The sequence below is a fragment of the Zonotrichia albicollis genome, chromosome 4, assembly GCF_047830755.1.
Source record: "Zonotrichia albicollis isolate bZonAlb1 chromosome 4, bZonAlb1.hap1, whole genome shotgun sequence".
NCBI lineage: Eukaryota > Metazoa > Chordata > Aves > Passeriformes > Passerellidae > Zonotrichia > Zonotrichia albicollis.
This window is the reverse complement of record NC_133822.1, coordinates 31,459,099-31,478,587: the sequence shown is the minus strand read 5'-3', so window position 1 is coordinate 31,478,587 and position 19,489 is coordinate 31,459,099. Positions and strand designations below refer to the sequence as shown.

The following is a 19,489-nucleotide window of genomic DNA, read 5'->3' as shown; positions in this document are numbered from 1 at the left end:
GACCAACATCCTCTGAGACTGATAACCCCTCTCTACAGACACAGCCCATTCTGAACTTCCCTATTTAGCACCTATGGGGCTGGGCAGTCTGCTTGCATCACCACCATCACCACTGCATAATGCTCTCATTCCCAGAATTGAGAAATTATATGTTTGAATTAATAATACACACTTATCATAGGCCTTGTGCTCAACAGCAAATTCACTCCTCCAATTCTGGGGTTCAATCACAGAGCTTGTCAACTCCCTTCCCTTCCCTAGTCCGAAGCAAGCCAACAATTGCCTTTAAAAATAAAGGAAAATAAGAAACAAATGAAATTATTGCAATTTTACATTTGCAGTAAAATTGTGACCACATTTTTTAACTCACAATGCAATACAATTTTCTCCAAGTCCTCTTTTAATTCCTGACAGATACTGCCTCTACAGCTGTTATCTTCAAGATCACTACAGTGTTGCCACTGCACATAATTAAATGGACTGTGGCTTTATATGGGGAGTGCCATGGTAACATTAATTATTTGCAAATGGTCACTGTCAAACACTGCATGGTGACCATGACACTCCATCATACTCTGAAGTACTCAAACGTCTGAAAGAAGTCAAAGATAATCTTCTTCATTTGTAATGAGTCCTAGCAGTACAGCAAATTATTTTTCTTTTCCCAAACTTACATTACAAAAACATAATGTAGCGCTTCTACAGCAGTGCTTTAAACACAAGGGATGTTGGTTTTTTTCATTTTCACTCCGACTGGCTAAGAGGGAGTCTGTGCAGATCTTTAATAAGTTACTCATGGGTTGAATACGTTTGGGAAAATGGATGATTCAAAGGCAAAGTGTTTCCATCGTAACTGGCAGATGCAGTTGGTTCAGAAGAAATGGAGTGCAGTCTGTGACGAGCAGCAGGACAAACGTTCTCCATGGCTCAGATGAGCAGATCACTGCACTGACAGCCAAGCACCAGAACCTTGTTTGCTCACCTGGGACTCCATCACCAGCCCTTTCAACTCAAAGAGTGATAATCTACTAATGAGGCCCATCTCTCTAGCTTTGTGGAATTCATCCAGTTTGTCCTAAATATAAATGAGGTCTTGAGTCAGAAATTATAGTTCAGCTGGTTGGAAGCCTGGATGGAGTTGTCTTTCAGGCAGCAATAGACATGCATTTGCAATGCTGAATTTCTTGGGGTCATGGATCATCTTTTGATCTGGCCTGCACAGCCCATAGCACAAAAGGGTCTTGTTCCTTGCCTGGGGCTCTTCAGTGAGACTATAGACACAAACAACAAGAGTGGGAGCAGCAGACAATTTGATTTAAATTTGTGAGCACTTTCTTTTCCAATGTGGTGCTTTACAAAGGACTATAATGCTGATATTAATAGAATTGCAATATAAATACTATATTGAGACAATTATTTGCATTTTCAGTTTTGGAGAGAGGAAAATGTAGGCACAAACATGTTGATCAAAGTGATGAAGAGCACTACTTTTTATTGCAGAAATAGAATATCTCCATTTACTTTAATCACGAGTTAAATTAAGACAAGAAAAAAATACTCCAAATGTTTATTATCCAAACACTTATTCTTGTCAAAGGTCTGAGAATAAACTGGTTACAAATACTGGAAAATACATTAAAAAAGTGATGTGATGTGATGTGACTTTCAAATCAAGACCCAAATCTGTATTTCAAAACACTCTTAATACTCCAGTTCTGTGTATATAGGTCAGGAACCATGTTCAAAATTAAATCTGAGCTCAGATTTCGAACAAAGTCACAGTGCCATAGGAAAGTTTCAGTACAGACTCATCTTTCATATAAATAGATAGCACAAGTCTTCACCAATGAGCGGGAAATGGTGTGTTATCTGTATCCTGATTATTGTATTCAGGAATGTAGTACAGGGACAATCAGGAATGCAATAAAAGGGACAGAGCATATGAGAGAGCAGCAATGATATTGCTTGAAATGGGAAAAAGAAAGTTGGATCCTAAAGGCCCTAAAAATGCAAATGTATTCTCCCCTAAAATTTTGAAGGAGACTATAAGGCCAAGGTCCTTCCCTTCAATAATTTTTTTCATTACTGCTGTCTTCAAGCAGACATTTGGCAGGACAGGTTGAGATTCACCTCAGAAACCTGTGCTCTAACTCCAAGTAATAAAATCTCCTTCATCTGCTGGCACCATCTGTCCCAAGGGACTGCTGGATTTTGTCAAGTAGCTTGTTTGCTACTGCTCACATTTTTGTATCTAATTACAGCAATAGCCATGGCTGGTGTTAAAAGATTAGTGAAAATTTGTAGGAAAAACAAGGACATTCAAGAAACCAGGCAAACATTAACCATTCCTACTTGAAGGTGGCTGTATCTAATGAAATAGCAGAATTTCTTGGCAATTTTATACTCTCTCTCTTTCTCCAGAAACTCAACCCCTTTACCCAACAAATTTTAAGAAAGAAGGAAGAGCAGTGAAAATATTTTTTCTGTTTTCTAATCTCTATTTATTAAAGTCCATTTATATTTCCATGCTCTAGTACAAGCACAAGATTTCCAAAAATAAAACATTAAATGCAACTCTTCTTCTTTCACTTCCAAGTCAGAATTGTTCACATGTGGTATAGTAGTAGGATGACACAGCAAATGGTACAGACTACTCCAAAACAACAAAATAACAAATCTTCCCTTTACATCACTGTATTTTCCCCTTTCCACAGTTTTAAGAAAGCTCTCTTGAATGAGCCAAGGATGCTCAAATAATACTTACTTTTGAGAGTGATAATCCAATTTTCCTAGAGAGCCTTCATTAAGAGGGATGGTCCCAGACAGAAAAGCAGATTTAGGTATTCCCAGGACAAGGCTAATTGGAAATGAGGACTGATTTTCAATTAAAGACAGATTTTCCAAGGTGCTCAGACCCTGTGTTTGCCCAGAGATCTTTCTGGATCACAGCTACAAATGCAACTCAGAGTGCTGGGTGAGCCTGCCTGCGAAGGGCAGCAGCAGAGGGAGCACACGGGGCTGGAGGCCAATAAACCTGGCCCTATGCTGCAGCAAGGCTTGGCTACATCTGCACCTTCATCCTGAGCTTAGCATGACTTGCTAATATTCACATACTTTTGTGTCCATGCTGACCTTTAAATAGTGTATTTTTCCTTCCAAAGTGTTTACTCCTGATGTATTTCTGGACAAGAGCCACAGATTCCCTCAGCACACACTTTGCTCAGCTGAATGAGCCCCTTTCTTCATGTTTGTCTCCATGAGAACATTCTGTTAAAAATCCAAATCATCCCAGCCCAGTTCTTTCTACCTGGTCCAAAGGGAATATTTTTTTGACCAGGACACAGGATTTGTGCTTCCACATAACTTCCTACCACTTTCACGTGGCACCAATACTTTTCTGTTTCTACTGGAAATACCTTTCCCAATGCAGATTCAAAATGCATTTGCTTTTTTCATGGCTGAAGAAAAATCTACTTTTGTGGTTTACAATCATTCTGAGATTAAATACTGCTCTACAGCCTTTACCACCACCCTTCCAACACTCGGCTCTCAACATAGTATATATTAAGATGCATATATAGTGTATATGTTACATATACACCACAGTTTGTGTATTTTTATTTAAAAAATACATTTGCCTTCAATTTCTGGAGAACTGCATTTCCATTTGTGGAAAACTGCATTGCATCCCATTTATTCTGTCCCAGCCCTCAAGGTCATCCACTTTTTCCTGGATGATTTCCCAAACTTCCTCTGTCAGGACAATGCCTCTCAGCATCATGGCATCAGCAAATTTTAACTTCATGAGCACACTGCTATGATTTGTGCCAAAACCCTTTCTGAAAATTAAAAATTACCAGTTTTTAAGAATGAGAGCTGAAGGTCCCTGCTTGCAACCCCCTTTCAGGCAGCCCAGCTCTTCCCACCTCTCTTGAAGCCAGCCCCTGCTCACTTTCCAATTTCCTAACTAACCCCCATCTTCTTGTGTTAATAGATCCCTGCATGGACTGTATCAAATCTTCACTCAAGTCCAAAGAGATGAAATTCTACTGAATTTCCTTGGGGTAGAAAATCAGTTATCTTATCAAAAAAGTTATTAGATTAGCCTGGCAAGATCTATCTTTAGAAAATCTGTGTCACATTTTATCCCATTTTTCCCTCAACAACATGTCTTTAATCAGTCTTTGCTTGAAAAAACATTCAGAGGCCTTGCACTAACAGCCTGGAATTTTCCTTGGATCATTTCTCATCCTTTTCAAATGTTGGGCATTACTATTATTAATCCTTAGAGTTATGGCATCACTCCAGGCTTTGTTAAAAATATTTCCCTCTGACCCCCTGATTTTGTGAGGCAGCTCTTTCTCATCGTTGGAATTGAGGTTATTTGGTCATCCTGTTTCGAGTGCATTAAGCTGCATAATTTTCTCTTCTTTTAGTACTGTTTTTCCATTTTCCTAACCTTGTTGCTATTATTTGTTTTTCCCTTTCCAGCAGGACTTTCTCCCCCCAAACCAGAGGCAAAGTATTCACTAAAGTTCTTGGGTGATGGCCTCTGTTGGCACTGATGGACACATCTCACCAGTGTTACAGCATCCTTACATCCTCCAGGATGGCCACGATATATTGCCACCAGAAATGAAGCCCCTGACCCTGATAAAAGGCACAGCAGCCTTTGAGCTGAGCAACACAGGATGTTCCTCCCTCTCTCTGTTTCTCTGCCATCAGCCTCCAGCCCTCAGATGCTGGAGGTGCAGTCATGCACCAGTGATCCTCCCCACCACATGTCTAACACACTGGGGTTTGTTTCAAACACACATCCCACAGAATGGAGGAAGGAAAGATGTGCAAAGAGCTTCTTGTGTTTAGCTGGAGCAAGGGGAAAGGGACCCCTTGCAGATGTGATGATGAGGAGAAGCCAACATCTGTTTGCAGCCAGATAGTGCCTGTGCAGGCTGAGCAGTGATGCTACCTTACTACAACAGAAAAACAGTTCAACATAGTTTTTACCACCAGGCCCCTTTCAGACAACAAATTACTTTCATGCCTTCAATAAAAATAGGTCTAGAATAGGCAGCAGAGTACCCTATTCGTGATTCATGTCAGCAGAGAGCCACCTCAACTGACTACATCCTGCTGCCTCAGGTGGGTTTAGGTGAGGCTTTATTTAAGTGTGCTGTTCTCACTGTGACAATATCCTGGACACAGCTTGGCTTTCTGTCTCAGTGAGCTGCTGTGCATCCAGCACTGAACCCATCTGTGAAAGCCATCTCCTTGCAAAAGGCAGAAACAACTGGTCTGTCTAAAGCCTTCACTCCTGGGGGAAGGTGAGTGCTTACATCCCTGCTCATCTCCCAGAGCTGACCAGAGGAAGAAACCTTCTGGCACATCTACTCCTGTAAAATGAAAAGAGATCAGGAAGGAGACAAGCAGCTCCTGACTGATTCCAGCTTCCCTCACTCCTCTACACAGAGCAAGAGCAGCTCCTCTTTCAGAAGAGGAAAACATCGCAAGAAACTAAAGTGATGGGTTTTTTTAAAAGGCTCAGAAAAAGGACAAAAAAGAGGAATGAAAGGCAGGAAGAAAGAAGGGATGATTTACAAAGCCCCAGAATGGGAATCTCACTGCTGGAGTATGTGATTATGCCAGGAAGTGTCACATGGATTGACAGGGAGACCTCCATGCTGTAGCTCAGATAAGAAGCTAAACATTTGGGTTTTATGCAAACTGATCCTGAACTTTATAGCCTTTGAGATCCTGCCAATCTCTCCCTCTCCCCATATGCATGTTTTTCCATGGAAGCTGCATGGAAGCTGATTCTGCTTTATGCACTTGCAATGACAGGTTGTGAACCAACACTGTGGAATGATGCAGTGTCACCTGGGACCATGGGAACTTTTGGGTTCAGGTCTCTGTGTTTCAGGAACTAAAGAAGAATGCTGCAAAAAGCCTAGAAAATGAACCATTTTCAAGGTTCTACTTAATAAACCTTTCCCATGGAAGTCACAAAATTTATCAAGCTAGCACTTAAAATCCTCCAGCTTCCATCCGTCATGCAGCTTACTTGGAAAGCCATCCCCTGCAAAGTTGTTGCATTCCCTCCCCCAGTGTTAAAATTTTTGGAAATGATGCTACTTGAGGAGTTAAGAATTGGAAAGTCACCCTCCCTAATGGGGAGGAATGAAGGGTTGGTGTTGGCTTATGAAACTCAGATGAAACTCAGGAGTGCTGAGGGTCTGCTGAATACAAATAAAAAATTACAGGCTGCAAAGTTCCAAATTAACATCCTGATGACTCACATTGCTTTTCAGAAAAGCTCAGTCTTCCCTTTGATCTCAGGATTACAGGCAGCCAGGGACTTATTTGCAGCCACGCAAAGAACCTGCTGCACTACACCAGCAGTAGGCACAGACCTCAAAATAAAACCCAAGGTACACGAACACTCATCTGCCAGCACAGCAGAGAGATTGTCATTTTGGGACATCAGTGGATGAATCCAGCCCCTGCAGTCAAATACAGGCACACTGCAAAGGCTGGTCTCTAAAACCTAGAATTTGCCTCAGGAATAGTTTTCCCTTTTCATTCTCGTCTGATCAATCTCAGGCCATGCTCTTCAGGCTCATTCCCACTTTTAAGACAAGCTGGGCAACTATCATTTGTATTCTTTATGAAATTAATTCTTGATGGCAACTTTAAGCGCTGGTTTGTTCCCCATGATTAATACATTCTTCTGCAGTATAATACAAATCTCCACAAGTTCAAATTATTCTGAAACTTCCTAATAAAAAACTAAAGCTGTATAACAGTTGGTAAGATTTTTTTATATATATATACATGTATACATGCACACACACAGCATCAAAATAAAACTTTGGGTCATATATTGTGGGGTTTTTTTAACCACGGGTATTTTAGTGTATCTACCTTAATTTTTAAGATAGAGCACATAGAATAGAAACATTACTGCCTTATTTGTAATCCTACCTAAATACTTGGAGAGGTATTAAATGAATTATGCCTTTTCAGATCCAAGTACCAGGTCTTCAGACAGTGTAGTACCTGTATCTCTATGTCCTGACATGTCAGCAGGGACACAGAATGCAGCACTTCTGGAAATGAGGGCCATGGTGGGCACACCAAAGGGAAGCAATTACAGCCAAGGTTTGAAATCTGAAATGCTCATGATATGGCTTTTGAAATTCCATATATTTTTTTCAATTAAAAATTAAATAGCTGTGACTATAAAAAGCCTATGTAGATCAGGAAGTGAAGTATTATACTCTCTGTTGAAAGAGCACGTCAAGGCCAGAGTCAAGAGAAGGCAGCTGCTCCCATGCAGGTCACAGCTAATCATGTAAATCAGCCCTCTGCTTTCTGTGTTGCAGGAAAGAATGCATCTACTGCTGTATTGAGAGAGGCAGACTGCTGGAAGTTGGGGCTTTGGAACATATTTAGGATAGCAGTGAATCATTTCTGCTTTGGCAGATTCAGAATGCCTATTCATACGAACATCAAAACCAAACCTATTCTTGACTCCAGAACAGTCCTAGAACATACTTTTATCCAAGTACATAATAATAAGGCAAAACAGACATTAAAAACATATCCTGGCAATAAATACTTTAGGACTTCATTAGAAAACCAAAAGTTCACATCTGATACATGAAAATGTCAAATTATCTAGGCTGTAATTTGAGTTGACATTAGCATGAAAAATACAATTTTAGTCCAAGAAGTAGTCTTACCTCTAAGTTTAAATGTGCCCTTAAGCATTAATGCTGAAAACAAAGCCCTGAAAAATATCTGCAGCCCTGCCAATTACATTTCGGTATTTTACAGCAAAGCAAAATGAATCAGACAATTAGCAGAAGGTTTCAGCCCCTCATTAGCAAGCAGAACCTAATAGGAAGAGGGGAAAAAAAACCCCAAACACCACCCTGTAAGCTCTGATGAGCAGATTACGGGCTCGATCGAGCTGTGAGATTGTCAGGCACCCATTACTATGCAACCAGCTTATCCACCGATGTGAGCAAATACCAGGGGCTGATTTTGCAACGCACACGGCGAGCGCCGAGCATCCCTGCGCCTCCCAGCAACCACAGAGCCCCGTGCCCGCCCGCCGCTCCCCGCCAGAGAGAAACACTTTCCGCACAGCCCATCTGCATCCCGGGACTTACTTTAGCTGCCGGGGCTCGCAGTCAACTCCCGGCAGCAGCAGCCGGGCCGCCTGGCGCACGTCATCGCTGTCCACCGAGAAACTGCGCCGGTGCCCCGCGTGAGCCACCGCCACCCGGATCCACTCCATCAGCGGCGGCAGCACGATGAACGGCCTGCGGAGCACACACACATCAGTGCCAGGCACACGAGCAGCATCGCGGTCACAGGTAGAGACAGGCAGGGAGCAGGGGGGAGAGGGTGTGTGCGTGGGCATACATGTGGGAGAATGTAAGTACGTACAGAGAGAAAGATAAGGAATGAATGGGAGAGCAAACCAGCTCAGCAATTTTCAAACACTTCTAAATCAAGATGTCTCATCCTGTCTCCAGGGCAGGACTATTTGGAAAGTGAGATTTATGAGCCATGCTCATCCATGGGGCTCCACGAGTCACTGCACCCAACTGGCGAATTCTCCTCCCATCCTTCACATGGTGCAATCCCAAAAAGAGGACAGGAGTCTGGCACAGGACCATGTCCCGCTCTGGCTGATACACTGGCCTGTGTAGAGAGAGGGGATGCCCCAACACTGAGATGCTAAGGATGGAGAGGGAATGCCCCAGGAAGTCTCCAGCATCTCCCACCGATGCAATGGGCACCTTGTGCTCAGTGCTGAAAGTGGGGGATTTTGCAGCTAAAGTGAAGGTTAGCTGTGAGCGAGGTCAGAAATCAGAAACCAGAATGCTTGGTCTCACTTTTAGCAGTATCAAACTGCAACACCTTTGGGTGTCAGCTGTTCTGCCAAAAAAAACATACAAAAGTGCCCCCAAAAGTCAATGCTGGGATTCTGGGCCACACTCTTACAAAGTCTGGGCACTATCAGAAACATGGTCCTTGACTCCACAGTACCTGGACAGCCCCATGTCCCAGCAAGAGCTGCCCAAGCTGGAGATGAAGCATGCAGCACATATAGTTCACTCCATCTATGCTAAAAATTATTTGGGAACCAAGAGAAAGATGCCAAACCACAAGTAAAAACCATAGCTTCAAGTAGTGTTTCAGAAGAAAACTAATAAAATAACTGCAGCTGAACACCTTGAAGGTCACTGCAACTCTCTTGCTTGCCTTTCCTTCTGTGGTCCCTTTTCATGGAGGAAGGGAGAAAAAAAGCCTGCATTAGCTGCAGAGTAGGCAAATATTTTACATTTTAAATGTACAACTTTACCTCAAAAAGTTATACCCTGAGAAAAATCATTTAAGAAGATGTTGACTCTGGAATATCCTTTTCCTATTTATAGCTCTTTATGCATTTATTTCCCTTTTTGAGGACTTGGCTTTACATAGCTCTGATATTAATATTCTTGAGGGGGAATGAGAGACTTCAGAAGTGCCGAAGGACAGAGAAGCCCTGAGGCCACTGACTCTCCCTAGGACGCTGGGTTCCCAAATCTCACAGGCACGTAAATGAACAACCTCTTTTTGAAATATGACATCTTTGGCTGAGCTGCCACTTCCATAGTTTTTCTATTCCAACACATCACTGTCACCTCAAGACCAGGCTGCATTTGTTTCCAAGGCTTTTGCTTTCCCCAGACATGCCACAGCCACGTAAGAAGGCTGATAAGGACAGAAGATCATCTCCCACAGCTCACACAAAACAATTTCCTAGCCCAGCTCATTTGTCATGAGAGTGCTGGGAGCTAGAGGAGGAAAAGGGGGGAAGCAGGGGTGTATTTGTTCCTGGAAGGTGACTGCTTCCCAGGTCATCTTCAGAGCAGGAGGGACCCTCTTTTGAGGCACAAAATACCTGGGAAAAAGTGCTCAGTAAGAGTTTTTTCATCACTTGCTGAGCATCTGAGCAGAAGGGGAGAGGCAAATCACACAGTAAAACTGCATGTAGTTACAGCTATAACTTGGTTCTAGGAATATAATTAAAGGAAAAGTCAATTCAAGGTTATGTTTTGCATGAGTGAACACAGTTTGGATCAGAGAAATGAAGAAAGGCTTGTACACTGCCTTCCTGTAACATCTGCTGGGCAAACAGAAAAGCAGACAGCTGGGGCTGAACAGGGGGCTCAGAGGTTCACACTTTTTCCTTCTCTTGTGCAGGACAGAAACTCAAAAATCTGCCTTACCACAGTAAGGAGCAGAGCAAATAAAAATATTTACAGGAACTCAGATAATTGCACTATAAAATTGCATTTCCCCCCCCGTCCCAGTCTTGCAAATTTCACCAGAGAAATAGAAATGAGCATGGCTATTTGGTGCAATAAATCCCAAGAGGAAAGGGAATCAGTGTTCCGCAGAAGCAGGGAAATTTTCTATAAAGTCCAATTTCAGTCCCTAGATGAGGATATGGAGTTTGCTCACAACATATTACATTCCTTTTTCCAAGGGAAAAAAAATCATCACTGCATATCTCAGCATGTCAGGAAATTTGTATTTTGAGAAGAGAACCAAATATGGCTGAGTGCAATAGGTTAAAAATACCCTCCAAGAATCTGTGCACCATGTGAAGGCCTGGGTTTTTTCTTTTAAATGCTGCTTGTGTGCCAAAGAGGAAAGAGGAACACAGAGTTATAAGGGTGTGATAATCCACAAGACAATGTGACATCTGCAAGAAATATTTCACTTTTCAAACAGCACTGTGTGAAAATGGGTTAGCCAAATGCATCACATCACTGGCATATACACTGATTTATCTCTTGTACAAAGGCAGGTACCAACCAGGAGAATTTAGTAATTTTGTGCTCCAGAGCAGACACAGAGCACATAAGTCACCTAGTTACATGCTTTGGAAGCACATGCCTTAATTAAACTAATCTAACCATGGTGCTCAGCTTGATTCTGCCTGAAAGATATGGGAAATCAAGAGCAGCTCAGCTGCTGCACAAGCACCTTCCCTGGGCTGCAGGTGAGTGAGTGCTCTAACTTCCTCCTCCAGCCCTTCTCTGTACCTGTGCTTAACTTCAAATGCATGCTTCCACCCTCTAATTCCATGCAGTTTAAAGTTAAGTATGGGCTTAGAAAAAATTTTTAAAAAAGGGGAAAAAAAAGCTTTTTGGCACAGACTTGTATTTTCCTGAGCTCACGTCTAAATGTCTAAAGGGAAAAATATGCCAGATCAGGATGCAGGGAGAGGTCTCTGCACAGAGCAACTCGCATCCCACACACAAGAGCTGGGAGAGGGCTGTGGGAGGCCAACACAAAGCACATCCTAAAAGGGTTGGACCCTCCTGGGCCCTGTCTCCCTGCCCTTGGCAAGGGGCAGCTGGCTCCTCCTGGGGTGTGCCTTCTCCTATTTCATCAGAAAAGACAATTATGAGTGCCCCACCAACCCACACATCCCTGGTTCCTCCTCCCAGGCAGCATCTTCCCCTGCTCCCTCCTGCCACCCAGCACTCCTCTCACATCTATTTTTGAACAGCTCAAGGTCCTGTAAGCTCCTATGCCTTGAAAACATCTGCAGATAGCAACACCCTGCTGGCACTGCCCCACAAGGGACAAGTCCTCACTGTGCTGGCTATCAGAAGTCCTTCTCCCCACTGCCTTCACACACTGCAGCTCCCTGCCAGCACCCTCCCTCTAGAGTGGGGTAAACAACCCCTCCCTACCCCATCAGACCTCAAACGTATCTCAGTTCTGTGGGGCTGATGTCTCTGGAGCACTCTGAATTACAGAATGACTCATCAGAAATGCAGATGTTACAGGGGGGAGCCCAAATGTAATCATAAGAGGGGTTCCCTAAAGCCTGCACTCCCTCCAGAGCCACACACAGCCTTCGTGGGCTGCCCACCACTCCCCCTCCCTCGCCTGCTGGCACACTGAGGTATTAAAAATCCTGTCATGCATATGCAATTCCATTATTATTAGCAGTAGTAGTAGTACTGTTATTGTTATTGTTGCTGTGGTAGCAGTCTACCTGTATGTAAACAGGAGAAATTGTCAGGTGGAAGACCATGAGAAATTGTGCACCATAAAATGCAATAGGATGCTTTATTATATTTGCATGGGTCTGTGAGAAGATGGATGAAGCTCCTGTCTGGACACCAGCTGCTGCAATGCCAGATTTGCAAAGCACTAGGGCCAGCACTCTGACAAATTCCAGCTCCAAATAATCTCTGGCCCTGGTTTTTCACAGTTCCTACTATCTTTGCAGGGTGCAGAATTTCTGCTGGCTGCTGACCAGATTCACAGTCCACCTTCTGCCCAGAGCAGGGCCACTACACACAACCACTCTCTCCTTGATTTCCAGCAGTTCTTCCCCTCGCCAGCTGCTCCCTCTCCCATACAGAGAGTAGGAACACTCATCACCTTTGAATGCTCCTAACACAGGCTCACAAACCCTGGATGGGCCACCAGCCCCTAGTTTCCAGCAGAGCCTACAGTGTGCTCCAGGTTCCAGAGCTCATCAGTGCACATGAGGGATCCCAGACAATCAGAATGCTCCAAGGAAAAAATCATCATTTCAAGTGCAGCACAACAGTCTCTCTATTTCCAGGGGCACTTCACACTGCTCTTCTCCAGACACCAACAGAGCCCTTGCCCCACACTTGCACTAATTCACTGCCTGCATTAAATCGAACTTTAGGGAGAGGACTGGCTATACAGTCACAATGGGAAGAGAGAAATCCCTGAGGCATAATCCTGTTGGGATGTGAATTCCCAGAGCTATCTCCTGTTGTCCCTGCCTCAGCTTCCCAGCTGTGAAGGGGACACAGCTGAAAGACTGGACCTTTCTCTAACTTGGTTCAATTGCTACAACTGCTCCAGAGGATGTTTGCAAGATCCTTTGGCTACTGAGGAGGGTGGTGGTGCTGTAGGTGTGGGGTTTCTTCTCTTGCTCCAGCCAAGGATTGCTGACTGCCAACCTCTATGGATACAACAGGCAAATTGGTACACAGAGGTCACTGCTGATTATATTTGCAAAAGCTACCAAGTAAAAGTTAAAGATGCTTCTCAGAAGCATAAGGCTGTACTTTTACATAAAAAAGCCTTTCTAGATAAAGGTAGGGAGATGTTTTTTCTTGCAGATATGAGTCAGCATTGTAAAAAGTTCTTTATATTTGTTTGGTTTTGTTTTCATGGGTGATTTTTAAAGAAAATCCCAATATATGAATTGAAAAGCATCCTAAGTTCTGACAAGTTTTCACTAGGAACATATGATGAAAATATATATGCAATGCTAGTCCATTTTTAGCATTATTGAAAGATAGGAAAACATGGGGTGTTCCAATGTAGAGCACACATTTCAGATGGGTTTCTGGGGTGCAAAACTCATTTATAGTTATACCATAAGCGACTCGTCTTCAGAGAGAGTAAATACTTTTTTATGCCCCCAAAAAGCTGCCAGTCCCAATCCTTCCCAGAAACTCAGCAGTGCCAGCTGATGCTCCATGTGAGCTCACGCAGCCACTCTACACAGCTGCTCTGCCACCCCAGAAGCCCAGCTAAGGGTGACCTAAGTAGCAAGTTCTGCATCTCGTCCAGGCTGAAGGACCAAACCTCCCCGCTCTCACAGGAGCCTCAGGAGACCTGCCTAGGCAGAAGAAGGATTTATCCTTTGGCTTTTGTGCACCAAGACATTGGTGCTCCAGAGTCCACAAACGGGGATCTGCAAATCATGGGTTTTGAACCCACATCCAGGGCTGGAATGAGCTGTCCCTGTTACCTCTCCTGCATTAAAAACATTAATGGCCAAGACTTGAAACACAACTGAGTCAAAGTGATGACTCAGCCAGCAACCACAAAAGGCAAATATTTCACTGGCAGTTTGGACATCGGATTTGACACGACTGGCAATGGCATAAATCCCTGAGGACACACAGCATTCAGAGTGCAGCACAGAACAGCCTGAATACCATGCAGTTCTCAATGGGCTGCATGCAGTTTCCTCTATTTAAAAAATCCTATGGCTGTCCCATGGAGAGCAGAAGTCCAGCTTGATAAAAGAGATGTAGAATACAGACCCAGCCCAGCAAGGATACAGCCGAGCTACAAATAATGCCTGAACTATTTCTTGTAACATGTGCCATCTCACATGCTGCAGGCAGCTCCAATAACATTGCTGAAGGGATTTCTAGGAAGTGGGAAGTTTAATATTTAGCATGCAAATCTAGAGGACTTAGGTAAGGATGCACTGGGATTTCTTTTCAGTGGTTTCAAGTCCAATCAACCCTGCTCTCAATTTTGACTTCAGCAAGGCTACAGCTTTACTATGTGAAGTTTCCAATCAAACAGTGGATAAAAACAGAAAGAGTTACATGGGGCTATGGCATACTGGCACACCAAGCATGTGCAATCCCTTCTGCACACGCAGGTTCATTCAGGTTTCACTGCAGGGCTCCCATATTCCCAGTGCTTTACTTGTTTTCCATCAGCATTCTTCACCACTCTCTCCACTCTCTTCTGGTCTTTGCTGGAGACTAACCTAGCCAGGGAGTCTGTACCACAGAATAATTTAAACCAAGGACACTTTTCCCTAGTTCTCTTACTGAAATTTCTCTATAGGTATAATCTGTATAACTGCTGTAGCAGTTACAAAAAGGCTCTGAAAGAGTTCAAATTATTTTAAAAGTTATTTTAATAGCATGGAAAACTCCTCTCATTAGAGGAGCTGCATCACATTAATTAGCCAGCTACACCAATAGCTACTCAAAGCAAGAAACAAAATTGAGGTAGCCCAAACTCTTTCCATTAATAATGAATGACCACAGTCTACAATTTGCAAGTGTATGCATGTGCAGGGAACATATATCTTTTTCTCTGTGTGTCCATGTGAGCATGCAAGGCAGGCAGAAAGATGAAAAGTAAGCAATGGGAGTTTCCTAAGGGACTGCTCCCCACAAAGGGAATAATAGTTAAGGTAAAGTGAAAAGAAGGTTAAAACCAGACACGTATCTATCAACTCAATTAAGACTGGAGGAGAAAAGCTAACAGCTGCCAGAGGGTACAATGCTCCTCCAAGGTGGAGCAGCAGAGGAAGCACTGGAGAAGGGACTTGGCTGCCTGTGAGCAGAATTAATGGGTGGTTCTGGACTGGCTGAGATGCTGAGCTGTTAATGGGGAACACGGCAAGTTAGGAAGTAATGAGGACTTTGTCAATACAGCTGTGAATAAAAGTGGGTAAGGAACCACTTAAGGAAAAACAACATCACACAAATCTGCAACTACAGATTCTGCACTTTCCGGTGCTTAAGAAATTACTTGCAATAATTTTGGAAGCATTATAGGGGCTGAGAAGCCAAACATAACCACGGGACAGATCTTTTTCTTAAGCTAGAAGCTGCAAGAAAGAAATCTTAACAACAGTTAAGATCATCTACCCTCATCTACAGTTCTTTTTGGTTTTGCTTTTTTTTTTTAATTCCCAGGAAAGCAAAAGAATCACAAACCTAAATAATCCACAGCCTCCTGCAGGTGGAAGCACTGGAGGAGCACTGCTTTTGTAGGCAACACCCAGCACAAGATAAATGGCTCCAGCACATCCCAGCTGGGTGTAATAGGGAAAGGGGACCCCACAAAGAGGTCCACCCTCTCCCTGTACCTCCATGCCTGACAAAATAGCCTTTTACATGGTATCCAGGGTCAGCAGAACTGGCTGCCGAAAAACCAGAGAGTCTCAGCCAAAGTGGCCAGATTGAAGGAATATGAGTTTGGGGTAGGAGGGGATCACACATCTTTCTTATGGTTGGATTTGTCAGAATTTAGGAAGTGGGGAATATTTTCCAGGTTTTGTAAGCAGTTCTGGCCACTCTCCACTCCTGCTCTCCTCCTCCTCACATGAAAGCAGCTCCCCCCCCCAACAAGATTTTCACTGTATAATCATTTTTCCCTTTTATTTTCTGTAAAGATAAACACAATTAAAAATATACTGCATTCTCATTTCTTTAATTCCATGACGAGCAAACACAGAGAAATGCTCCCTAGAAACGAAGTGCTGGATTTACTCAAAGGTAAAAATCCCTTTTTATGTGTCCCCCAAGGCTCTGAGGGAGGTACTGCTTTCTGAGCTGGAAAGTGCTAAGCCAGGCAGCAATGCCACCATACTGGATTCCCCTCTCATATCCAGCCTCTGCACAGGAGGACACATACAGCCTTTGCAGCTCAGCCTGATTCAGAGCCAAAATCCAGGTGGGCTGGAGACGAGTAGGAGGAACGGGATGGTTTCATAGTACCATCAAGCCTTGAAAGTGCTGTGAGAATTCTTTGGCTGCATCACACAATCCTCTCTAGCCTGGGCTTGCACTGTCAGGGAGGAGGAGGCCAAGACAGTAGCCAGGTTGGCTTCACAGAGAGCCAAGGAGAACCCCTCTTTCATGAAAATACTGCCTCTACAGCCAGATCCACACTGTCCTGGCTTCTCTGCATCAGCAGGGACACAGAGAGGCCAAGGATGGGAAAGATGCCTGGACCTTCTTTTCTTGCTTCCTTCTGGGCTTCTTACAAAAGACAAGCAATTGCTGCAGCTGGAGAGCAAATACAGCAACAGATATGTCACAAATCTTGCAAATATTTTGCATGTAAAAGTGTCATGTTTAACAAACCCATTTCCCTGCAACTCACAAAACCCCATCATGGAAACAGAAACCATCAGAGATATGTCATGGACCACAAAGCATGACTGCCTGTAAAAAAAAAAAAATATGGGAAATGGGTAGGAAGGCTCCTCAGAGCGCTACTGATAAGTCAGCCTCGCTGTTCTCCTTCCTGAGCAGCACAGGGTGGTTCCGTCCAGCTGGTGAAACTCCAGAGCTCAGCCCCATGGGAATGCCCAGGCTCACACTCAGCCCTGCACCATTCCCACTCCAGCACTAAGTGCTAATGCATGTTGGATTGGGCAGCGGGAGATGAAGCTGCTCCTTGCCGAGGGGACCACAGGCTCTTGGCAATAACACCGAGTACTCGCTCCGGCCTCGCCGCACGCCACACTCAGCCACTGCCCTGCCAAGCGACGGCGCCCTGCCAGAGCAGGCTTCAAAATAAAGGAAGAACAATTGCCTTAAATAATCAGCATTTCTAGGGCTCTAATGAAGAGGACATGTATTAAGGCAACCTCAGAGAGAGGAAAACCTATTACAACAAATGCTGAGAGTGATTTTCCAAATATTCCTGCCCTTTTTCGCTTTTGCACAGCAGTGTGAAGAAATCTTACAAAACCAGAGGCTTAGCTTTATTCACCCCTCTATTTCCTCTGGTTCCAGTAGCATTATTCCCACAGATGAGAGCTACAGATCAGGTGAGAGTATATTATAAATAAAAAAATTTGTGCATACTGACCACTCCTGCACATGAGTTAGGCCTTCTAAAAGAGCAAGACTGGATGACAAATAATGAAATAAATATCAATTTAAAAAATAGAGAAAATTCTGTATTCTTGTCATTTCCCTTCTTGTTTTTTTCATACTTTGGAAATAACAGAACAAAAAGTGACAACATGCTCACAGAGCGACCCAAACTTGAAAAGAAACAAAATGCCATCCAAAGGCAAATGGCAAAATTCCCAGTAACATCATTAATGCCAGAATTTCATTTTGTATGCTCTTCTGCAACTAATAAAAAAGTATTTCAATTAAGATATCATATTATATACCATTTACAAGTACACACACAATGAGACCCTCAAATGCTGCTTTTGAGATGCAGACTTCATCCTGCAACAATAGCCAAGCTCCATATGTGCAGATCAGAGTTTGGCTCACATGTATACTGCCATACATACTCTGGGATGTAAATGTGGAGCCCAGCCTGACAAACCAGCTTTGCATTTGCATCACCACAATACCCATCCTAAAAATTCATATCCAGCATCAAACCTGCCACTCCTCTCATCTCTGTACTGAGGCTGCCTGCCTTAGGGCTGGTGAGAGTGTGGCATGGAAGCAGCACAGTGTGCCCTAGCACACAGCTGGAGACATGTTTCAAAATAGGGTTTGCTAGGCTTTTCTTGGGAGAGGGATTTATTTTCTTGGTCAGCAATCCGCCACCTGGGCTGGCCCCCCAGCCTGCCAGCTTCAGAGGCGTCTCCTTCTCACCTTACATCAGACCCTGAGTTGGGACAGGGCCAGAGGCACAGCTCCCTGGCCCATCCCTGGAGCAGGGGCAAGAGCAGCACAGCTGGCACTTGCCACATCCCTGGCCAGGGCAGCCCCGAGGTCACCCCTGTGCCCCGTTACTCAGTGCGGCAGGAGCCCAGCATCTTTAATGACTTCTCCTTTCTACACACACTACTCTATTCATTTTCCACTTCCCCATTCACAGCTCTTGAGCCCTATTAACACGCAGGGGAGAAAAACACATTTAAACCCAAACCTGCTAGGCCAGAAATAGAAGTTCTCATTTTCTTTTCCAAAACACAGAATAGCTGAGCAACAACGAAAGGAAAAGGAAATCTCTCCCAAGCACATCTGGAACCAATTTGCTGTCTGTAGCCACTGGGTGTCACTTTTGATATATATTGGTTCAGCCACGCAGCACTTTGGGGAGAGAAGCGGATTTCAGGGAGGTGATCCCAAAGTGAAGCAGACTGCTCCACGGTCTCTTGCATGCAGGCTGTAATTAGCAATTAGCCAGCCAGGCTGATTTATTAACAAAACATCCTCACCACGACACCAAGCACCGTGCAGAGGCTCTTACCTCTCAGTCTGCAGCGTGACTTTCGAGGGCTCCACGTTGGGGTTTTCCCACTCCATCTGTGGACAGTGCATGAAGTAACAAAGGGTGTACAGGGCCTCTGGCTCCCAGTAGAAGGATCCCTGCTTCTGGTGCATGGGTGTCCCATTCCCGTGCTGCTTGGCATTGAGGGGCTGCAGGTGGTGCATTGCTCGAGACACCAGGTCACCTGGAAAAAAGCAAGAGCCAGGTGAATGCCAGGCTTTTCAGCTGCCTCTCCTGAGTTGCAAACTGAAAGGGAGGCTGGGGTGGTCTTCCCTTCCATTTAACCTCACATATGCAAACAGCAGAGGGTAGGACAGGATTCTGGGCATTACTCATCACCAGGCTGAACTTTTCCTGGTGGTTTACGTGGTGTGGTGTGGCATACCCAGGCTGCAGACAAGCCCACAAAGGCCTGCAGGAGACGTGCTTTTGCAAAGATGGTGGTGTGGGCCACATCAGGCTGGCCCATCTCAGCACCACCATGAGAGCTGGCATGCTGAGCCAGGATCACAGTTACCTACTCAGCTGCCTTTGGAGGATGCCAAAACCCCAGAGCCCCAAAAAATGACCATGCAGTGTGCCACCAGAAGCTGCACGCTCCTGGTCAGAGGGGCAGTGAAATCCAGCCCCCTGGAATGAGGAAGGAGGCAGTCAGATAACACAGAAAGCACAGCAGGAGGAT

At 44.3% G+C, this 19,489-nt stretch overlaps 1 protein-coding gene across 4 annotated transcripts in view; it reads right to left on the bottom strand.

Moving 5' to 3' along the window:
• The window catches only part of ABTB3 (ankyrin repeat and BTB domain containing 3), a 179,833-nt gene that overhangs the window by 46,423 nt on the left and 113,921 nt on the right, over nt 1–19,489 (bottom strand). For all 4 annotated transcript variants that reach the window (XM_074539300.1, XM_074539301.1, XM_074539303.1 and 1 more), the window contains exons 3-4: nt 18,787–18,991; nt 8,175–8,327 (exon numbers count right to left, since the gene is read on the bottom strand). In XM_074539300.1, the coding sequence (XP_074395401.1) occupies nt 8,175–8,327; nt 18,787–18,991 (358 nt within the window). The remainder of the gene's footprint in view (nt 1–8,174; nt 8,328–18,786; nt 18,992–19,489) is intronic.